Below are 16,403 nucleotides of genomic sequence, written 5' to 3'. Positions count from 1 at the left end.
AACACAATCGCCTGGAGCTCAGAAAGCTTCATGAAGAAACGCAGAACCATCTCCACTGACTGAGGTCTGTCCAGAAGAAAGAAAATTCAAAAGGAAAAGCCACAGAGGTACACCTGGACAGTAGGCTTAAACTATTTGAACTTGGCATCTTACTGGGACAAGTAAGTTTTCACATCTGTCATCACTGAATACCTGCAAAACCGTGGTATCTTGCAAAACGGAATTTGGGGTCCTTACATTTTTTAAAACAACTAACATTTTAAAATCAAATACATAAAATTCAGTTACGAAATGTAGGATATGTGGCGGCTGGGTGGCTCAGTCGGTAAACCGTCCGAATTCGGCTTGGGTCATAATCTCTCACGGCCCGTGAGTTCGAGCCCCGCGTCGGGCTCTGTGCTGACAGCTCGGAGCCTGGAGCCTGTTTCGGATTCTGTGTCTTCCTCTCTCTCTGCCCCTCCCCTGTTCACACTCTGTCTCCCTCTCTTTCAAAAATAAACAAACATTAAAAAAAAATTTTAATAAATAAATAAAATGTAGGCTATGCCCAACGTCTTAAAGAAAACAAAAAATCTCAGGAAACTGAGTTCCTTCGCTCCAACACAAAACAGGTCCATGAACCCTCACCAACTCTTCACACGTAGTGCCACACAGCCACACTCCTGAAATATACCTTCGTTCCCTCACGCTCTATGAGTCAGGGTTATGGTAATGGTCATGTAGCCATTAAACTTTTTATTACTGGCCTACAATTAATTATTGGTATAAAAAGCAGTATACAGGTATGATGGAATCAGTAATAAAATTAATAAGCATGTGCAAATCTATAATTTGGTTTCTTTTTTAAAAAAGAACAACAAAGCTCAGTAATATACGTTCTAAATTCACAGCATACAATAACTGGCTTGAGGAATGTTTCTCTGAATCTAGAGTGAGCAGCAGATCTAAAATTTGGGGGACGAGGGGGAAAGTCTTTCCAACCTGAACATCAAAAAAAGATTTTCCTACTTTTGGCCTGCATCCAAGTCCTCTTGCAGAATATTCCGGAAATTGTTTGGCTCACTTCTGCCCCTTATCATTACCAGATAGTTTCTCAGCTCGTATATCCAGCTCACTAACCTTCAAAAATCTGGAACGGTCTCCTAAATTTAAGAAGGGGGAGGGGAGGATGCAGGGGAAAAGGAGGGCGCGGAAAGAGGCAGGGTTTCCAAAATGGACATTTGCAGGAGAAGGACAAGAGCTTGCTGTGACCACTGTTGTCGACAGCTCTCTGCGGCTGACACCAAGGGAGAAGAATCTGATTTGGCACGATAAATCTGCACCCCGGTCTGAAGGCCAGGGGACACATGAGTTTGACACAGCATGGCAAAAGCTTATATAGGAAGTACTTCACTTCCTATTCTAACAAACCCACAAAGCTGTGGATAAAGATATGAGGCCTGCACCAAAAAAAAAAAAAAAAAAAAAAAGGCAAGAAAGTGCCAGACGTCAGCTTTTGGTTTTCCCAGGTAGTTCCGCAGGGTCTGGGAGCGAGAAGCCAGCTGGCTAGAGAGGCACCCGGCTGGAAGCAAGGCTCTGAGACGGCACCAGAGCCTAAGGCGCCACGGGATGGGCTTGGGGGGGGGGGGGGGGGCAGAGCTTTAAAACAGCGCCACTAGTGACTAACAGAGGTCATGTGAAATAGGGAGGGAGGTGAGCTGCACTTGGAAAGGTGCCAGGGCGAGTGGAGAGAGCCCACAGACCTGGCTCCGACTCCCGCCCCACCCTGCCCAGCTGTGTGGGACATGCTTGATCTCTGAAGCCCCAACTTCCTCATCTGCAAAACTCAGCTGCCACACAAAGTCACCGTGAGGAAAATCATGACTAGGAACGTACAACTTTTGAGAGACTAAGATTTAAGGCTTTCATCTGGTCAATAGAAGGCTCCGGGCAGCTTTAAAAATGGAGTTTACAAAAAAAAGGTACTTTGGCTTGGAGCCCTCCTAAAGGAATGTCACGTAACACTGGCCAGGAAGTGAGAGGGGCAGGCCCTGGTCTTGGGCCATCTCCACAGAGCTGGCAGAGCTGAAGACAGAGACTGGGGGGTGGGGGTGGGGGCCTTAGGGCACGCACACACACACACACGCACACACACACACACGCACACACACACCCCTCTGCTGCCTCCCAGGATCTCTCAGGACAGGACAGCCCACTTTGGGCCTACCCACGCTAAGGCCACGGAGCCACCAGCTCCCACCAGAACAGAAGCCTGATGCATCTGAAACTCTGGCAGAGCAGCAGGGGCAAAGGACAGGACGGGACACAGTCTTCCTAAGGAGGTTCCACTGCAGTGCAAGGTGTGGGATTCTCAATAAACTGACAGGGGCCCCTTCGCAACACGAAGCTACCAGGAAGGACGGCCGGTCTTTCCTCTGCTGCGCCTGTGGCCTTTTTGCTCAGGTCCACTCCATATGGTAGCAGGATGCGGGCCTGTATTTCAACCCTCAACCCTGCTCTGTGAGGACTTCTTTAAAAATCAGAGTAATCACATGGATGCTCGAATACTTTGTTGCTCCTATGCATAAAGGAGGCTTGGATTATGGGCTAAACCTCCCTCATTATACAGATATCTGAATTTGACTGCTTTTAAAGTCAACCCACCAGCGCATGGCATAGAATTCAAACCCGAATGCTCCGCCCCCTGGTAAGCTGTCACCGGTGTCCCAGAAAACCCTCCCAGACCCTGTGCCATTCCTTCCGAGCTCCAACCACAGGGACGGTCTGCCCTCCTGGGTGCCGGGCAGTCAACTCAGCTGCGGGACGGCAGTGAGGCCACTGTCGGGGGCTCATTCGGCCGGCAAGGTTCACACAGGAGAAAAGGCTCTGCTTTGAAGATGCCAGGCTCCAATGTCAGACTGGCACACACAGCTCAGCAGGACCTAACACCCGACCGGGAAAAGGAACCACACACACACAGGGCGCTCAGTCAGTGCCGGGGTGGGCATCGCCTCCGTGAGATCACTTAAGTAGGTCAACGCTAGCTCATCTCGGCCTCACGAGCTCTTAGAAGAACAAGGGCAAGTCTGTGGCCCACACTTCTGCTGAACGGTCTGCAAACACCATCACTCAACTTCACCCAATCCGTCCAGGTCGGTGCTGTGCCCCCTGCAGACACAGCACGATGGCCCTTTGAGATCCATGACCTTACCTCCTGTCACCAGCTCAGGAAGTGGCTGAGCCAGCCCTCCAAAGAGGCCTGTCCGGCCTCGGAGCACAGGCCACCTCCGCCACAGGGCCACAGTAAAAGCGTCACCAACGTAAATGTGACCTGAAGAGAAAAGGCCGCTGTTTGCTTAACTGCTACCCTCGGCAGAGGTCGTGCTTCTTAGTTCGCTGTGGAAGTTAAGACAGAAACTCCCATGTTTCCATCAAGTCTACCTTGATGGCTTACCTGCATGGTCCTCACACATTGTGCCTTCCCTCACCTCACTAAGGCCCATGCTTCACGGCACCCTGGCCACCAGGCTCGTCCCCTACTTGGGGACAGCACCCCGAGTTTTGCTTCCTCTGTCTTCTCCTTCCTTCTCTCCCTTCGCCCTGGGTCACCAACCTTCCTCTCCGTGCTGGACCACTCCCTTCAGTGTACAAACCTATCGTGCTACACCCCACTTTTTAAAAATTTTTTTTTATGTTTATTTATTTTTGAGAGACAGAGAGAGACAGAGCATGAGTCAGGGAGGGGCAGAGAGAGAGAAAGAGAGACACAGAATCGGAAGCAGGCTCCAGGCTCTGAGCTGACAGCAGGGAGCCCGATGCGGGGCTCAAACCCACACACCGTGAGATCACGACCTGAGCAGAAGTCAGACACTTGACCGACTGAGCCACCCAGGCACCACTACACCCCACTTTTTACGACACTCTCCCTTGATCCCATAAGCCAGAGCAGCCACCAGCCACTGCTCTGATCCCTTTACAGCAAACTCCAAACCTACTGTCCCCGTGTCCTGTGCTCTCACATTCCCTCAAAGCCAACCAGGCTTTCACCAACACCTCCATCGTCACCACCAAAGACCTCTCTCTGTGCTGCCAAAGCCAACGGTCACTTTTCCGCCTTTGTGGCAGTCGGTGCTCCCACCTGACACGCCTGACCACTTCCTTCCTCCAGCCCGGTCTTCCCTGGCCTTCCGGGACATCGCGCTCTCTTGGTTCCCGTCCCAGGCCCCTGGCATCTCTTCGTCGGCCTCCCCGGCAGGTCCCCCAGCATCTGTCCCTCAGACTCTGCCCCCACCACTGCCGAAGTACTCGCTCCAGTGCTCCCGATACAGTGCTCCTGATACCCAGTGGCCCCCAAACAGCCCCAGCCCGAGGGACTGCCCTCAGCCCGAAGGCACAGCTCGGAGGTCCGCTTGAGCCCACCCTGGATGCCGGGAGGCATCCCCACAGCGACACGGCCAAGCCGAACGCCCTGTCTTCCCCGTAGAGCAGCTCCACCAGCTGTCCCCTCCTCCGAAAACAGCAACTGCACCGCAACACAGCTTCCCACTGCACAGACCGAACCTCCCTCTCCTCGCATCCCGAAGCCATCACCAGCCCCACCTTCAAAATAGCCAACTCCCACCACTTCTCACTACACCCTTTGCTACAACCCCCATCCGACCTGCTGTAACTTCTAACCTGGTCTATCAAAACTCCCAGCTTCCCCCCTTTGGCCATCCCCTACGTCACTCCCGGGCTCCAAATCCTCCCGGGGCCCCCCGTCCCTCACTACAAGGGCCTATGGGACCCGGTCCCCAGCTACTTCTTCCTTCCAGGCCTCTCCCGCTCCCTCCGGCACTCATGCTGCTCCCGCCCCAACGGCCCCTCTGCCACGCCCCAGCCACGTCAGCCGTGCTCCCCTCCAGAGCACCCGACGCGGGGTCCCCCGCTCGAGGCACTTCCTCCGCGCGCTAAGCTGGCACATCCTCTTGGAAACGGCCCCACCCGTGGCTCGTCCCTCCCCCGGTGTCAACCAAAGTGACAACCAGAGGGCGACTCTAGAAGACAGAAAAGAGAAGCCACGCTGGCTTCCCACTGTGCCTGCGGTGAGTAAACATCTGCGGCAGGCGGCAGGTGGAGGAGGGTCAGAGGAACCGCGAGGGTGACTCAGTGGAGAGGCACCCTTGTCACTCGTAGGAACCCACTTCTTCGGGACTTCCATTCTGGTGGTTTGCTTTTCTGTTTTCAGACAGGGGGCGAAGAGCAGGAAGTCTTGGGGGGCAGACCGTTTCCAGGACGAGGCATCGGCCTACCAGGCGGAGCCGGTTTCAGAGCGAAGCTAACGTCTGACGCCAACAGATGAAATTTACACCCGGTCCAAACCCGCCGGGCCGTCTACGCCTCAGTGGGCTCTCCACACGCACAGGTTAGTGCCACACACGCACGCGTGCGCCGAGAGTATTTACGGCACCCAAGCACGAAGGCTCCTTCCTCCCAGGCCGCCCACCGGCAACCACATCTCAAAGGCCATTTGTCACCGCTCCCACATTTCGTAATCTCTCCGTCCATACCCTGCACCAAAACTAAGGTTGATACGGTCACAGCCTCTCTGATTTCCACAGGTCCCCTCGCTCGCCCGCCGTGAGCCGAAATACTCAGAAGAATCTGCTCCCTCCGCCCAAGCAGGCCGCCCTCCCTCCCTCTGTCTACTCGAGGGCACAGCTGCCCCAGGGGATCTAAAAGCACACAAAAGTGAACAGGAAAATCCCACCAAAGATCTCTGGCTGATCTGAAGGGCAGGTTCTGTGCTCGCAGGAAGGAGAGCAACTGGCATTTCCGCCACCGTGGCCCCCCGCACCCGCTAACACAAGGACGAAAATAGGCAGATGACACACGGCTCGGGGCACCTCAAGGACCTAGCCAGCAGCAGCCGTTTTTCCAGCTGTACAGCACAGTGGACTTCAGGAAGTGCTCTTCTCACCTCCCCCACCCCGGCCCGCCGTCTGGCTCCCCGCCCCCACCTACAGCACACAGCCTGGGACCCAGGGCCCCACTCCCCCTGCAGGGGGAGCCGGGGGAGGGGTGAGGACCAGCCGCTCCTGACTGCTGACACCCCCCCCTCCCCCCCCCCCCCCCCCCAGCCCCGGGCGGGCGGGAGTCAGCTGGGCCTCTCACCCCTCCAGGAGATGGCCGGGGAGGCCGGTTCTGCACGGCTGCGGCCGCCCCCGGGGAAGGCAGACCAGCCAAGGAAACGGCAGGGGAGGACCCGGGGCCCGCAGGCCATATGGCATCTGCATCGGCCCAAAGCCCACACCTCCTATCATCAAGCGTCTCCTTGTCCGAGGGAATCTGAGTTGGGCTTTTCCCCAACTCACAAGCGAAGGAATCCTGAAGGATGCATACTTCACAACCACAGAATTCTGGATGCAAAATGGACCCCGAGAATCACACAGTCTGATGATTTTTCAACTTCTTCAAAGGATGGAAACATTTCTTTCTCAAAAGGACTCTTCAGTGGAGCGCCACTGTAGAAATCGGCTACAGAAGAGATGCTCTCTGGTTGAGGCAGAAACCCCACGGCACTAACGGAGAACCCGGGGCGGGTGGGGGGGGTGAGGGGGGGTGCAGAGTAAGAGGCTAAAAATATCATGGGGACAACGCAACGTTAAACAGACAAAACGTAATCACCGCCACCACCGTTTCTGAACACTGAGGAGGGGGCAGGCACTGAAATTCTCTAACTCTCAAACCAGCCCTGAAAACTTGTCCAGCACCCTGATTTGGCACAAGAGGAAATCAAGGTCTGTAAGGATCAGTGACTGGCCTGAGACCTTATAACTAGTAAAGAGAGGAGTCCAATTTCCAAACCAGGATGGCCGCTTCCAGAACGAACGGCCCTCTCTTGCAAAGGAAACTGAGATCCAGAGAAAAGAGATCTGCCACAGCCATCTCCGTAATCCAGCTCCTAGGAGAACACACTGCACTTGGCCAACTGCAGTGAACACAGGGTTTATCAGCTATCTCCTGGCAGGCTCAGGCTGGGGGCGGGGGGGGGGGGGGGGGGGGGGGGGATACCTGGGAAGGCAGAAATTCCCGAGATCTGAAGAGCAGACAGGGAGATACAGCAGCCAGAGGCCCGCCCTGCCCATCCCCCAAGCTCCCCCCAAACCACTCAGAGCCAAGATCCAACAACTGCTGCCAGCCCTACCCTGCACAGCTGCACTAGGACAAGCAACAAATGTCCCGAAGGAGACGTACTGCAAAGACCACAGTCAAGAATCACCAGTCATCAGAAGGACACCGCCATGAAAACGAGAGGGCAAACTCCAGCAGAAGACCCAGGGCCCAAGGAAGGAGAAGTAACAGAGCAAGGAGAGCACAACTTTCCAACCCATCTTCCCAGAAATGATGAAAGCTGCACGGCCGTGAAGACAGGTGGGGTCACAGGCAGCTCTGGATACATATCAACTGGAGACCTTGTTAAAATGAAGAATTAAAAAATTAAAACGTTTAAGAACCTATGAGCAACGGATTGGCTAAACTGGGAGACAGGAAGCAAGACATTCTTCTGGAACTCTGTTCATAGCAGTAGCCAGATACAAAATATAAAAGACCAGAGGAGCAACACAAAGAATAAGTTACAGTAAAGAAAAGCTGAACAGCACAATAAAAGAAACTTTGACCCAAAGGGAGAAGGAGTTGTTCCAAACACACAGAACACTCCCAACTTGACTAGGTGCTAGGCCACAGGGGAAATGTCACTAAATTCCACCACGTTTACTAGCCACAGTGGGGAGGGGAGGGGGGGACGGGACGGGAGGGGGGGACAGGGAGGGGAAGGGGGAGGCAGGGCGGGAAGGGGGACGGAGCCATTTACCTAGGGGAAAAAAGATTCTAAAAAATTAGTGGGTCCAGGAAGTTGAAATAGTTAAACTTTTGCATCCTGAAAGAAAATATTTAAAATTTAAGGATAAAAAAAAACTATGTAACAAACCTCTGAGTGATACAGTCCTCAGAACAAAGAAACATATAGCTTTAAATTCATCTCATGTTACGTAAAATGATTTAAAATAAAAGATCTAAGCTTTTCAATGAAATTACCAATAGAGAGCAGAAATTAGTAAAATTGAAAATAAATGGTGAGAGAGACGGTGAATGTAAAACGGTAGTTCTTTTAAAGACTGAAAAGGGTAAACAAACAAATCTTTCGTAAGTATGAAGAAAAAAGTGCACAATTAAAATCAGAATATTTTTTAACTTACCTAGAGATACAAAGGGTTATTGTCAAAACTAGGAGGTAGCATGCTGCGTTTTTATATACGAATGTGAAATTAACATGACAACTTCCTAGAAAATATGGAGTTTCGGTCAACTGGCTCAAGAAAAAGTTGCAAATCTAACTAGCTAAATAAAGAGGATAAAACTGAAACCATAATCAAAACTCCTCCCCCACTGTACTCTACCTCCTCAAAGACACCAGACCCAGAGAGCTTTACTGGTGAGTTCTACCAAAATTTAAGTAAGAGAACATGCCCATCTTACACAAAAGTGCTCCACAACATGTAAAATACTAAAAGCTTCCTAGCTCTTTCCACAAAGCAAACATGCTCTTGATGCTAAACTCAGCCAAGAACAGCATGGCAAAGAAAATTACAGTCCAATCTCACTAAAACACAGCTATAAGCATCCTATATAAAATACTAGCAAACAGAACTAGATGTATTCATGGAAGAAATAAACGTTCACCTTCTCCTCACACCATACATAAAAATTAAACCCCCCCCCCAAAAAAAACTGATCCTAGGGCTAAACATAAAAGTTAAAACTATAAAACTTCCAGACAACCATAAGAGAAAATCTGTTTGACCTTTGAGTAGACCAATGGTTCTCAACTGGAAGTAATTTTGGCCACCAGCAGCCATTTAAAATGTCTGAAGACATGTTGTCTGTCATAACTGAGAGGGCGGGGGGGCGGGGTCCCTCCTGGCATCTAGCGAGTAGACGTCAGGGATGCTATGTAACATCCTATAATGTACAAGAGCCCCCATGACAGAGAATTACCCAGCCTAAACGTCAATACAGTTAAGGTTGCGAAACTTTAGGGCAAGATTTCTTAAGCTGCAAAAAAAAACACAAAAAACAAAAAACACAAACTGTTAAAAAAAAAAAAAGATAATGGGAATGCAAGTTGGTGCAGCCACTCTGGAAACAAGTCTGGAGGTGCCTCAAAAAACTAAAAATAGAACTACCCTATGACCCAGCAATTGCACTACTAGGCATTTATCCACGGGATACAGGTGTGCTGTTTCGAAGGGACACATGCACCCCCATGTTTATAGCAGCACTATCAACAATACCAAAGTATGGAAAGAGCCCAAAGGTCCATCGACAGATGAATGGATAAAGAAGATGTGGTATATATACATATACAATGGAGTATTACTCAGCAATCAAAAAGAATGAAATCTTGCCATTTGCAACTACATGGATGGAACTGGAGGGTATTATGCTAAGTGAAATTAGTCAGAGAAAGACAAATATCATATGACTTCACTTATATGAGGACTTTAAGAGACAAAACAGATGAACATAAGGGAAGGGAAACAAAAATAATATAAAAACAGGGAGGGGAACAAAACAGAAGAGACTCATAAATATGGAGAACAAACTGAGGGTTACGGGAGGCGTTGTGGGAGGGGGGATGGGCTAAATGGGTAAGGGGCACTAAGGAATCTACTCCTGAAATCATTGTTGCACTATATGCTAACTAATTTGGATGTAAATTTAAAAAAATAAAAAATAGAATTACAAAATAAATAAAAATAAATTAGCAAACAAAAAATAAATTGAAGTTCATCAAAATGAAAAAATATCTGTTGACAAAGTATACATTAAGAAAATGAAAAGGTAAGCCAAAGACTGGAAAAAATATTCATAGTACACAGTACACATACCTAAGGACTTGTACTCAGAATACATAAAGAGCTCTTAAAACTCATTAAGATGACCACTGCCCCCCCCCCCACACACACACACAAAACTTTGTCAGGGGGGAGAGTGGTGACAAAAGACTGGTTTTAATAAAGAGACATTGCTGAAGACCGTCCAAATGGTCAATAAACACATGGAAGATGTTCAACATCATTAGACATTCCAATAAATACGAGGAAAGATATGCGACACCATGAATCGGGGATACGGAAATTAAAACCACACTGAGATACACTGCAAACCCACTAGAATGACTAAAACTAAAACTGGTAAGATCAAGTGTTGACCCGGACACTGAACTGGAACTCTCACACGTGGCTTGTGGGAATGCAAAAGGACACTCACCTCCGAATACAGCGTGACAGCTCTCAGAGTGAAACACCATACGTTGAACAATTCCACGCCTGTGTATCTACTCAAGAGAAAAATGAATGCACAAGTCCACACGGACTCGTTTGCAAATACTCAACAGCTGTATTCGTACTAGCCAAAAACCGGTTAACACCTAGATTTTTCCTAAACCAAAGAGAAAAATCAAAACTAAGATTACACTATTTAAAATTAACAAAAATAAGGAGAAGGGTGTGCATGGTTGCTGCCTCCCTAGGGAGAGCAGTCGTGGCCAGCACAAACTTCTAGGATTCCGATGCGCCGCTCCATTTGTGCTGTCTCCATTCCGGCTCTGGCTCCTCCTGATTTTCCCTCTGCTTAAGAAATTACTGGAAAATAACCGAATCATGCGTCACCTTGCAAGGATCAAACACGAGGAGACACAATCAGCATAAGTCCAGGCCTCTGTCCCTCACTGGTCATGAGTCAGCTACGAGGAAGACACAAAGGGGCCACAGGTATTCCACCTTCCCGTACACCATCACTGGCCAGTGGGGGCATTACCAAGAGATAGACCTCTGTGGCTAGGACAACAAAAAGGAAGAAAACAAAAAAAGAAGTAACCAGCAAAGTAATGAGGTACTTTCTGCCGCGAAGTCCCAGTTCTGATACCCTACTGAATCATCTGCCCAGCTCAATACAGTTTTACATGCCAAGATCAAAATACAGATGAGAACAACTGAATCATTTTTCTCAGCCCCATCTTTTAAAACTCTTTCTATGAAACACTGATAAAAGGTGGGAAATCCAATCAGGAATTCATTTCCTGGGAATCTGTCAGGACGCTGCTCTAAGAATCAATGCATGAGGTCTAATGTACCCATAATTTAACCATCTTGGGCTTCTCCCACACTTATTGTTGCAAGAAATGTACACACACAAATGCATGTGGTCCAGGTTTAACATGTGGCCCAAATTAAGCATATAAGCATTGTTCCTTCAGAAAAATCGCAGGAAAAAAAAATCTCCTTAGAGACAGCAACTAAACCAACCCCAACTCCCGGCTGGCCTCGTTATTCTCTTGTTCTTGATATAATAAAAACTTTCCAGCATTTGTACCCAAACAACTGGGAGGAAACTTGTTCTGAATAAATTATAAAGTATTTTACTTAAATCATGCAGCCCAATGCATTATTTTATAACTAGTACAAACTATTAAGACCTCACTTACTAAGGATGTTAACACCTAAACAAACAGGAAACTCACCTACTACATACGATGCAAGACGGCATTTTACAAAGCGTAAATCCCACGGCGATGAGTAAAGCTACTGACGAGCAGAGAGCATTTTGGTCACTTTGGGTGACTTCTGGCGACTCTGCAAGGCCTGGCTTCTGCCCTACCCCCCCCCCCCCGTTATCACTGTTCCAGCCCTACTGACCTCCAAACATTCCTCACCGGCATTAACACTCCTCCTTCCTCAGGACCTCTGTACATGGCCAGACCCACAGCCACTCACACCGGCCTCGGGAAATGCCTTCTTTCTGCTAGCACACTGCCTCCCCAAAAAACAGCTCAGTGACTAAAAATCACCAACTTCTTCCACAGCACAGGACTCACCCGGCACGGCAATGCTCTTGAGTCTTAGAAAACACACGACTGAGTTGCTCTAACAAGAAGCACATTAAGCACTGCGTAGAGCCAGACACACTTCGGGAACATCGCCTTTTTCGTCCCTGCTTTCCAGTGCACAACTCACAGAGACCAGTTCTGTCCCCCAGGTGCACAGATGCAGTTAAAGATCCTGCTGAAATAGCTCTCTGTGTTGCCGGCATCCCTCCCGGTAACTAACTGCACCAGGGACGGGACCCCTGCCACCGCCTTACCCCAGGAGAGAGCAGGGCCGCGGCTGGCCCCAAGCTCTGCCCTCACCCCGGGGGCCTCACCAGGTGACCTGCAGGCAGCCCTGAAGCAGACTCGACCTCCCTCGTGTCGGTTCTAAGGGACTGCAGATGAAAAGTGCCTTCTCTGGTTCTAGAGAGCTGGGCTTCAGAGAAGTTGCTTCCCAGGATCCAACTCTATTATTTCGAGATGATGAGAATTTACTGCAGGGCTCTAGTTAAAGCTGTACAGTGTCTGGGCACTCCCCACCTGTGGCGTGGATGGTGGGTGTCTGGGGACTGCCCTAGGCACCAAGCCACCGCGGACAATTTCCAATGGAAAACTGTGTTCTGTGTTGCAAACAAGCAATTTACAAATACTTGGAATGTAATCCTTGAGTCTACTGGGGACATCTACCTAGGGTCTGCTGTCACTTGACCAAGCTCCGCAAAGAGTAATACTTGGAGCGGCCTAGTTTCCATACTCCCTACTGGAGATCTGGGTGGGTTATTCACATTTCAGCCAATGGATACCCAGAGATGGAATAAAAACGCACTTGAACACACTCTGCTTTGGTGATACTTAGCAGAACTTTTCATACTTGATTAAAAAAATCATCAGCTCTGGGGCACCCGGGTGGCTCAGTAGGTTAAGCGTCCGACTTCAGCTCAGGTCATGATCTCAAAGCTCGTGGATTGGAGCCCCGTGTTGGGCTCTCTGCTGCCAGCACAGAGCCGGCTTCAGATCCTCTGTCCTCTCTCTGCCCCTCCCCTGCCAGCACTCTCCCTCTCAAAAATACAGACATTAAAAACAAATTATCAGCTCCCATTCGTACTCTTCAAATATACGCTAGAGTCAAGGAACTTTTAGCCAGTGTTATCTCATAAAAATACACAGATTTTTTACACACACACACACCCAAAAGTTGTAACAAGCATTTAAGCCAAGATATTCATTTAAAACAGGAACAAATAGGAACGTTTTCATTTGGCAGAATATGGAGTTTAAAGCTGAGATTATGCAGGGCTCTGGAGAAGTCTCAACACAAAACCACAGAGCGGTAACAGGGAAAAGAAACGTGTGCAAGCACACCCCTGAATTAACTGGGAGATTTGCTGTCCTACAGAACTCTGGCAGAAAAAGTAAACACGCCAACTTTAAAGGCATTCTGAGACTGCAGAGGACACATTTATCACACTAACAGCGCACATCACCCAAGAGCACTCTCTAGCATTTGCTAAGTTAAAGATACAAAGGCCATTGCCTACTGGACCCAGAGGCCATGTTCCACTCGCAGATGAGGCTGTGAGGACTAACGTAATGCGAAACTAAGGGCCCATTGCCTCAGCCACTATGTATGGGTCTGCGCTTGAAGCCAACTTTAACCTTAGCCCTTAAAAGATAAATTCCAATTTGCTAACAAATCCAAGACTTCAATACCACTAGCCCAGCTGAGTTAATTTCCTATGGAGAGGGCTGCTCACAGCAGCCATTATTCCAAAACCTTCTTTAAACGCAAGCTGTAGCCTGACCTTGCAGAAGCTGCCCCCCTTTTGTGTGTACCATGCACCATGCTCATTACGGTGTAATACGTATGTGAGGAGGCAGCCTGCCTAAAAATGAATGTGCAGTGAACCCTCCATCCGACTGTTCCCCCCCCCCCCACAAAAAAAAGGGAAGAGAAATAAAGAACATGGCCCTTGCACAGAATTCCTGTTGTGAGCTCAGCCTCACTCTCCTTAGAACAAGCTCTAACCTCAGAGGTACGAATGAGACCATCTCTGACACAGGGGAAAAACCAGAATCCCATAAACCACACCACAAACTCAAAGTTCAGTTCAAAGCAGGTTCAACTCATTCTGAGAAGGAACCTCCTAGTGCCACTGGGAGCTCTTTGACTGTTTGCTGGTCTTTCTGAGCTCTTCATCCTGCTCCCTTTTTACCAAAGTTTAAAAAATCAATAAAAGTTGGATTTTCTGTCATCCTAAACAGCTCAGAAAAGGTTGGTCAGAAAATCCTCCTAACGGGCAGCTCCCCACCCCCAGGACTCCTGTCCTAACCAGCACAGGGCACTAACAGCCCTCGACGGGTCTAGCGATTATACAATCATGATTCCCAGAGCAAAAGACTCCACTAGAATAATCCACCCTAGAGACAATGACATCATGTGAGCAACTAGACAGGAAGTTAGGCTCGGAGAAGTGGAAGGGTAAAGTCTTGAAAGCCAATACAGGATGACCACCCTCCATTCCCTCGATCAAAAAAAAAAAAAAAAAAAAAAGTCACCTTCTGCAGAAAAGCTACTTTAAAGAGAACATGGAAAACCTACAAGCAGGAAATCAATCAGCAAATGAAACCAACCCCTCCCACCCCAGTAAGGCCATTCGTGTGGGTGTCCTTCCACACTAAGGGGCCTCTCCAAAGTCCCGCTGGTGGAACTTTGAGAAAAACGTGCAGCGGGAACAAAGCAAAGCTGTAGTTCCTGCGTCCTCCAACTTTCGCAGGCGCACCGCTGTGAGAGGGCAGGCGCTGGGCGGAGGGCGCCCGCAGCGTGTCACCCGGTTGAGTCGGGGCGGCCGGCTGCTCGCACACAAAGCCGCCCGGACTTAGTGACAGCCACAAGTGGCGAGACAGCGGGCCCCCCCCCCCCACTACCCTGGGCCAGTGCCAGGACGGCGAGTACCCCGCGCCCCCCGCCCGCGCGACCCCTCGGTCTCTCATCCTTCGCCACTATGCGGGCAACTTTCCCTCGGGGACGAGGGAACCCAAACCCGGGCTAAAGGCGACTCGGGGAGCCCAGCCCGTCCGCAGAGCGCCCCAGCCACCCCCCCCCAAAACCAGCCCCGCTGCGCGCCCCGGGCACCTCGAGCGAAGCCTGCGCCCGGGCGGGCCACCCACCTGCACAGCTCGGGGAACTCGGCGCCCTGGGCCCGCGCGGCTCCCGGGGCCAAGACGAGCAGCAGCAGCAGCAGCTGCAGCAGGAGCAGGGAGAGCAGCGGGCAGCCGGCGGGCGCGGGCCCCAGGTGGGCGCTCCGGCCGGCGGCGGCCCCCATCGCGCCCGGCCCTGGCTGCGCGGCGAGCGCGGGGCTAGCGGCGCGCGGCTGCCGGGGGCCGCGCCCGGGACATGGTCGCGCCGCCAGGGCGGAGACTGAGGTGGAGACGGAGAGAGGCGCGAGACGAGCGGGAGCGGAGCGGGAGCCCGAGGGGCGCACGGCTCGGCTCGGCTGGGCTCGGCGGCGGCGGCGGCGGCGGCGGCGGCGGCGGCGGCGGCGGCCCCGGAACCGCGTCACGTGACCGCGCCCGGCACCGCCCCCTCCCCCGCCCCGCTCACATGACTCCCTTGTTCAGGTGATCCCCGCCCGCCCCGGCTCCGCCCAGGCCCGGTCACGTGAGCGCGGCACGCGCGGGGCAGGAAGCGGCGCGGCGGGGCGCGGGGCGCAGGTGCGTGGCGTGGGCCTGCGTCCCGGTGGCGGCGGGGACCGGTGACCCGGGCCTCGCTTAACTCCCTGCGCACACTCTGGGTCGCGTTGTGCGGGCTCCCCAACTTGGAGTTACCGCACCCCAACCTCCACCGACGGCCGGGGAGGGGAAAGTAAGAGGGCTCAGACTTTTCGTGCCCAGCCGTAAATGCCATCGCTCGGCAGCGTTGCTTCGGATCCTTGAGTGGAAACGCACTTTTCCGCTCTGCGGAGCTAGATCGCGGAGCCCTGCGTGGGGTTCCAGCGTTTGTCCGGCAGAGCGAGTTACACGACCTTCCCCGGCAATGTTTTTCCCCAGCATGGGCTTCCTGCATTAAGGAAGGCAGCACAAATATGGGCCCGAAGAATATGAAGGACGCAAAAGTGTAACTGAAGCGAGTGCCACTTAACAAGACTTTATTAATTCCTCTATTCAAGTAATCTGTTGAACCCATACTGTGAATGGCTCTGAGCTGTGCACAGTGAAAATAAGAAATCTGAAGATTGGAACTCAAAAAAACTGACCTTCTCTTAGAGCAAATAAAAGCTACAGACTAACCACAGTGGTGACGTTCGTCTTTCCTTTAATGCTTACTCCATGCCAAACACTGCTAGCTAGCACTTAAGCATGAATCTGGAAATTGTGACATTGGCACCTTGTTGTACATGAGGAATAGACGCATAAAGATGTTAAGTAACTTATCCAAAAACACTTTTGGGTAAGTGGCAACGCTGGGATTCAAACACATACAAATAATCATGGCCCAATAACAGCTAACATTTAT

At 50.9% G+C, this 16,403-nt stretch overlaps 1 protein-coding gene across 2 annotated transcripts in view; it reads right to left on the bottom strand.

Annotated features, from left to right (window-relative positions):
* Positions 1 to 15,394, bottom strand: part of IGF2R (insulin like growth factor 2 receptor) — a 103,824-nt gene extending 88,430 nt beyond the window's left edge. Inside the window, exon 1 of one of the 2 annotated variants that reach the window (XM_042940224.1) lies at positions 15,059 to 15,394. In XM_042940224.1, coding sequence (XP_042796158.1) covers positions 15,059 to 15,213 — 155 coding nt within the window. In that variant the 5' untranslated portion in view covers positions 15,214 to 15,394. Of the gene's footprint in view, positions 1 to 5,162; positions 5,865 to 15,058 lie in introns of those variants that run through there. The other variant, XM_042940225.1, reaches the window with a different exon arrangement.
* Positions 15,395 to 16,403: the final 1,009 nt, after the last annotated feature.

The sequence above is a fragment of the Panthera leo genome, chromosome B2 (genome assembly GCF_018350215.1).
Source record: "Panthera leo isolate Ple1 chromosome B2, P.leo_Ple1_pat1.1, whole genome shotgun sequence".
NCBI lineage: Eukaryota > Metazoa > Chordata > Mammalia > Carnivora > Felidae > Panthera > Panthera leo.
This window is presented reverse-complemented; position numbering and strand designations above follow the sequence as displayed.